Source organism: Protopterus annectens, chromosome 5.part0 (genome assembly GCF_019279795.1).
Source record: "Protopterus annectens isolate FY-2018-M chromosome 5.part0, PAN1.0, whole genome shotgun sequence".
Classification (NCBI taxonomy): Eukaryota; Metazoa; Chordata; order Ceratodontiformes; family Protopteridae; genus Protopterus; species Protopterus annectens.
In genome coordinates this window covers 1,935,931,398-1,935,938,897 of record NC_056735.1, presented here as the reverse complement: position 1 = coordinate 1,935,938,897, position 7,500 = coordinate 1,935,931,398, and the positions used below count along the sequence as shown (strand labels likewise).

General features: G+C 33.5%; 1 protein-coding gene across 3 annotated transcripts in view; it reads right to left on the bottom strand.

Moving 5' to 3' along the window:
- The window catches only part of PCDH17 (protocadherin 17), a 436,503-nt gene that overhangs the window by 46,932 nt on the left and 382,071 nt on the right, over positions 1 to 7,500 (bottom strand). Inside the window, exon 4 of one of the 3 annotated variants that reach the window (XM_044071724.1) lies at positions 4,828 to 4,865. The exons of the other annotated variants lie outside the window; for them this stretch is intronic. Within the exon in view, the coding sequence (XP_043927659.1) occupies positions 4,828 to 4,865 (38 nt within the window). The remainder of the gene's footprint in view (positions 1 to 4,827; positions 4,866 to 7,500) is intronic. 3 annotated transcript variants of the gene reach the window in all.

Here is a 7,500-nt window from a genome sequence, read left to right as displayed (position 1 = left end):
GCATCATGACTCTTAAGATTGTTGTTTGTTTGATAACTACATATCTCATATCTTGGAATGGAAGGCCACACAACCTTCAAACCACAACACATATGTATAGATTTACAAATAAAATGGAGCTGAGAGAAAGGCCACCACAGCACTTATCACAAACAACCAACACTGGATTGTGTCTTGTTGCTTAAACATTAGAATCTCAATAATAACTAGAAATTTTACTTAATTACTGTTATTTTTCTCAGAACATTTGTTTGTGAAAATGTCATCTTATTAACAAATATTTTTTTGACAAATCAAACATAACTGGCTTATGTACTAAGAGCTGAGATAGCATAATCACAGTTTCCTTCTGTTGTACTGATGCAGAATGTTACTATATAACTGTGTGAAAAGAAATTCATATTTGGTTCATAGTATGTGCATTTCTTAATGCCATCTTGTGTTTGAGTGTGACTGGTCTTGTTATCCAAGCATGGAAACATTTAGGAACACCTACATACTCTTTTTTTTTTTCAATTTTGATTAAATAAATTCTTACATATACATTTGAAAAATATGTGTCACAATGACATAACAAAGTTCAGTATCGGTCAAACATAAAATGATTATTTATAGTAACTGACCACTGTCTCTGCACACTTGTTAAGTTCATGACAGCTACTTACCTATACTATGCACTGTACATTCATGATGTTAACCTGAGGTATTTATTCTCCCTGTATTGTTTTTTTTAATTAAACTTCACCCAATTCTTTTGAGAACTTTGATTTTGTTTTACAGAGTGCAGCTAAAGAATGCTCTAAAATATTTCACTATAATGTATTCCTTTTGCAGAAAAAATTAGGATTATGAAAAATGGCAGCCTTAGGCATTTTAGTATCAAGAGATGGAGGTCTTCCATAATTTACACAACAATGTAATTTGCTGAAATACATATTGGGTGGTTTTAAGCTGTCAATCATAAATAACAGTCCTCAGAGTGAAAAATGTAAGCAGACTGCAAAACGTTAGTTACTTTTAGTGACTGGGAAACCTACCTAAAATGGCCATTTTTTTGCCTGCTCAAACAGCTGTAGACCCTGCTTAAAATACATAATTTTATTTTTCTCTCAACTCTCATCAGATTTGTATTATGTCTGTTGCATGCATTCCTAAATTACATTAGCTTTTTTAACACTGCTGACTTATCAAGAATGTTATGGCAGTCATTCATTGCCCATTCAATGAAGTAATTATTCTATATGTAATGTGCTATCCATATTACCCTCATGTTCTCCTGTAGTTAATTCCTGAGTGGTGGAAACTATTTGGGCCCCGTCAACTCCCTTAAGAAATGTTTCTATTATTCCCAACAAAAAAAAATATGATCTCTCTCTCTCCATCACACACACACACACACACACACACACACACACACACACACACACACACACACACACACACACACACCCACACAGACTATATTTCTGTAAAAATATTTCACTAAACTTCACTGGCTTCTCTTCATATCACTTTATGCCTAAACCATCATATAACCTGCACACAGAATTACTACTGTGTTATTAGTGTTCATAATGAGATGAACCATTTGTTTCTTATTTGAGCCTTTATAGCTGTCAGTACAGAGAAATAATATATTCTTATTTTGTTTGGAAGAAATTATACCTCGTGCACCATGGATTTTCTCTATTGCTCTTTCCCTGTTCCTCCCTCTATCTCTCTCTTTCTCTGACTTTCTGTATTCCACACTCCCTGCCACATACACAACTCATGCTTACCTTTAGATCATTGTACAAGACCACCAATAAATCATTGTCCCCATTTACTGGTTCTACTGCTTTCTGTTCATGTTTATCATCTTTGCAAGACACTGGTTCCCAGATATGTTTCAATGGTAACCATTTGAAATTTCTGGACCCCCCACCAGTGAGCCTCAAAATACACAGGCCAAATGGGCAAAAAACAGACTTGCATATAACAAGTCTGAGATGGCCATTTCTCCGAATATTCCCTTTTCACTGGGGTATGTGAAAAATAAGTTTAAAAGAGAAAAGGGATGTTTGATATTTGCTCTTCTTCTTGCATTTTAGTCATGTGTGTGTGTGTGTGTGTGTGTGTGTGTGTGTGTGTGTGTGTGTGTGTGCATGCGTGTGTGTGTGTGTGTGTCAGCATTCAGAGTTATGAGTGCCAGTATTTAAAAAGAAGACATTGTACTGCACTTGTTTCTTTACTTAATTACTGTTATTTTTCTCAGAACATTTGTTTGTGAAAATGTCATCTTATTAACAAATATTTTTTTGACAAATCAAACATAACTGGCTTACGTACTAAAAGTTGAGATAGCATGTTGATAAGTCAGTGTTCATTGTGTTGCATATCAGCATAAAAACATGTCGTTAGAAAAACAATACCCATCCCACACATCACTACCATATAATTTAGTGGACTGTGCGCATTATTACCCAGTGCATTATAATCTAGAAGACCTACATACCTATAAATCATTTCTTTATTCGTTTAGCATCCTTTTCTCATCATTTGTTTTTGTGTTCTGACTTTTGTAATATATTTCTTCCTTTCCTCCCCAATATGCTCACTGTTAATTGGATTAAATAAAACAGAAATATATGTCTGTTTTATTTTTCATGTGTTATCTATGATCACTTTTCTAACAAGACTATTTATTTATTTGTTTGTTTATTTATTCATTTAGAACCATGCCATATATAAATAAGATGTAAGCTAATTTAATCAAATACTTAAGAAAACAATGCATTTGCAGTTTATTACCTTACCATTTAGGCAGTTTATTATTGTGTCTCTTTTAAGAGTTTGCACTAGCTTCTTATTCCATACTTTGGGTCTCACTTGCAGCATTATTTCTCATTTAGTGGTTACTTTGCCTTGCAGGTGAGGTACTATCCCACAGTCATCATTACATTTCATAGATATGTTTTTGCATGAAACACAATCAAACTTCAGCAAAGAAGGAGAGAAATAATCTTTCTATGGTATTTGGTCAGATTGGATGATAGCTTGTTGATCAGTTTCCCAGTATATAGACTAGTATTGTACAAAATGGATAACAAACATGACCTGCAGAGCTTCCATCAGTTGTTGGTAATCTGTGGATATGATTGTTTTGTTTTGCAATGCATTGTCATTTATTGCCGAATATGTCTCACCAGGAGACCCTACTATGCAAAAGAATTGCATCCCTGGATGCCCAGTACATTGTAATTTTTACTAGTAGTGATTATATATTTCAAGTCTACAATATACATAATGGTGAAGGGGTTATTTTTTGCTCTCTAATGTTCTTCTTTCGGCTTTTCCCGGTTAGGGGTCGCCACAGCGGAACTCCGGTCCGCTAATGATTGGCAGTCGAGTTTTATGGGTGCCAGCTCGATGCCCAACCTTCAGTGAAGGCATGCCAATTCTATGCATGTCTTTCAAATGCCACTCGACTGCGGGGAAGACATGCAGACTCCACACAGAAGGCGCTCCAGCCGAGAATCAGATGGGGGAACCTCTTGCTGTGAGGCAACAATGCTACCGCTGCACCATTTGCTCTCTAATGATGAGCACAATTGGTTCGAGGACAGAAGCACTTGCCAAACATGTCAGAGTGAATGATTCCCCTTTCACAGCTTGCTTAAAATACCATGCTGATGAGTACTTTTCTCTGTTTTTCTTATTTGATGGTTGAAAGACACAAATGATCTGACAACTGAAATATGCCTTTAAAACCAGATTTGTTTATCCAGTTTAATTCAATATGTATGACAGATGAATGAAATTACTTGCATTAGTCTAAAGTAACACTTTCCAGTAGTTGTTTATGTGAAAACAAGGTGTTGTTAATGATTGCTGGAAATAATGCTGCCACTAGAAAAATTTCTTAAAATAGTTAATGAACATTACGGCCACAGTAATCAGAACATGGATGCTTCTTTGGAATCTAGTGCAAGCAATAATGAAGTAATGGGTAATCTTTTAAGTCTGCAATTTTCATCAGACTTGTGTATTAACTGCAGATATTCCAAAATTGTAAAATTGTTATACTATGATGAGACTTGTACTAAGAAAATATATACAACAGGAATAAAAATCTACTCTAGATGTTGTGTATCTTTAAAACAATCCTAAAATAAAATAACAACATGCATGCCACTTGAAACACATATACAATCTTTCAAAGACCTCAGCAACACAGTAGCACCTGTTAGTGTCAGCATGAGGCCGTGGCCACATTTTCTAGAAAATACTTTTTTGTTTATTAAATATGAATTATTTTATGATGCAGCCTTTTGCAGCACATGCAGACCAGCCAGAAAATATACCCAAAGCCAGGTGCTCTCTTAGTTTAATGGCATTCTACACAATGTAACTAACAACATACTGGGAAATAAATGAGAGTCAAAACCATGCATAGCAAAGAAACCAAACAGCACCACACAAATAAAAAATAAGTGGAGCAGAAACATGAACCATGGTTGAAAGGTTTTAAAAATAAAGCCATCTAGAACTGAACATAATGATATAAGACAAATAAGCTGCTGGGATAATTGTAGGCACCGTAACATTTTCATAGCAAATCTCCACATTTTTGTATGTCAATGCTTGGCCTAATTTTGTGGTTTACTCCATTTATTCTACTCTGACATAGACTTAACAGGAAGATTATCATCTGATTAAAATAAAAATAAAATAAAAACGGTGTCTATAATTTAAATAGTCAAAAATAATTTTAACTATTTTATCACTTCCAGCTTCTTCTGCATTGCATTCTATTTGTTGGTAAAACAGATGGCTGCGACTGCTTACCTTCTGCAGAATTTGATGTTGTGGTTGCTTGTTTTTATCTAAACAGAAAAATATGCTTATTGGTATTTTTGTTCCTCAGTTTGGCATTCCTCCGTTTTCAAACTTAGTTTCTATTTTTTTTTTCAAGAATAACCTTGGACTACTATCTGGTTAAGTGACTTACAAAGAATCACATAAGTCTATAAGTGGTAACTGGTAGAAATACTGCTTAGAATATAAAAGTTAATGAGGTCTTGCCATCTTCTGGAACTTATGATGTTATGATCATTATGTTGTAATTTCTCAGTATATTTTAAAGCATTATGCATTATCTTCAAAAGAAAATTTAGACATTGCTCTACCTGACAAACAAGCATAAATAAATTAATTAAATAAATACATACATACATACAAACATACATAGAAATAAAATTGGCCATTGTTCAAACTCTTAAGCTTGCAAACATAGCTATCTAATGTGAAAGTATTTTCATAACGAATCAAGCTCCTGAAAATTCATTTTATAACTATGTATCAAAATCTGTAATTGAATGTTTCATCTACATTTACATGACCAAGGACTCACATTTTGAAAATTAATGCTTTGCCTAATATAACCTATGTCCCCAAAAGAGAAGAAGAAGAATTCAAAAAATATGTTCATTTCAGAAATGATACACAAATGATCTACCCTGTCATATTAAGTTTGTGGAATCTATTTTGCTATTTAATACCCATGGTCTGCACAATGCACTCATAATATTCGAGGATTGATATAAAATTAATAGTCCTTTCCACAAATTAGACAAAACACATTATTTAAGTTAACGAAATCAAAAGGTACACTATGATGCCATTTTAAGGGCTAAAAGGAAACATGCACACAATGCCTGTTTCAGAGAGTGATAAGTCAATTTCAGACAGTAAAACTACACATTTCATTTTCAAAAAAGATTAAATACTTAATAGTTTTATGCAATCTTGTTGCTTATAACAAATTCTTTGAAAAATACTGCTTGGACTGTTGATATGCTTAAAGTCTTTGTTTTTTGAATTATTCATAAACTAAAACCACTCAGAAAAGATTCTACAGCTTAAAGTACACAAATATCAATAGCTACAAATGAGAATATGTTTATATCAATCTAATCACCATGGATTATGATAAATAGGAAGACTGAACAGATAACTTTCAAAACATTTTAATAATTACATTTTAAAAGTACTTCTGAAGTGACACTGACTTCCCAACTATGGCATTATACAGTGAGATTGCATGCTTATGCTGCAACATAAATGCAATTATGTATTTCTGCTAGAGTACAGACTGAAAAATGTACTTAAATTACCTTCAGTCTTCTTCAAATAAATCGGTAACATTTTATTAAACTTCTATTGATGTTACATGTTTTATGTGGTCTAGATAATACATTTAGGTATACAAAAAGTTGAACAGTGCTTATAATGTCATGTCAAAAGGACTGCCAGCATCCTGACATTCTGGCCAGACTCGGAGAATATTTATTGTTCAGTGTGTGGGGGGGCCTTTCTCCCATTCCAAGTGGTGCAAAAGTGGCTTTTTGTCTTGCCAAAGAACATTTTTTTGTGCTTTGTAGCCTAGGGACTTTCAGTATTTTGACTAGTGTCAGTCCAATGTTTAGATGTTTTGGGCTTATATAATAGTGCGTTGATTAAACAATATACAGTTATTCACAGTAGACACCAAATACATGCACGTGTGCTGTTCAATAATGTTAGTATGTTTCAGTGTTATTAATGTTCATCTGCAAGGTAGAATATCCAAGTAGAGCCAAAATATATAACTACGTCATGTCCGTGTGTGTGTGTGTGTGTGTGTGTGTGTGTGTGTGTGTGTGTGTGTGTGTGTGTGAGTATATATATATATATATATATATATATATATATATATATATATATGTATTTATATATAATAATATAATAATGGATGCAGAGGGATCATTTATTATTACAGTTAAAACAATTGTGTTTTGTTAACTTGGGAGAGACTATAGCTCTTTTGAGAAGTGACCTTCCAAATGTTTACATATTTTGGAATCAAATAATCATACATGAATTAAACAACATGAAATAATTCATAGTGGACCCATTTTCTACACAGTACAGTGACATAAAATGACAGGGAGAAAAAGCTTTTCTCTTGTGGCAGTATTTGCACATTTTCCACAGATGTGAGACCATGGAGTTAGTATAGTTAAGTAATGGGATATGGGATGCAGTAGGGGCTTCCCTTTGTATTTTTTAAATTTTCTGATGGCTATACTTTTTCTTTTATTTTAATGATTTAATATTAGTGGTTTCAACTTAACATAAATAAAAATCAGAATGAGTACCCGACTTTACTTGAGTGGGTAAGGTGAGGTGAAGATGAAAAGACTGGAAACTGGGAAGTGTACTATTTTGAATTAATGCCTGAAGTAAATGTGGCATGGAAAAATAAATGTCACTTGATATAAATCAATAACTATGACTAAACAATGTCTAATGGATGAACAAAGCATAGCAGTCATAGGCTCCATAAACATTTAGCTTCATAATAACTTAAAAAGTGCAGGGAAAATTGACAGCATTACGTAGACACGGTTTGAATCTGTAACAAGTAATGACATGGTATTGGCAGGCAGGGAAAGTTCCTTGAAGATTATGGTATCTGTA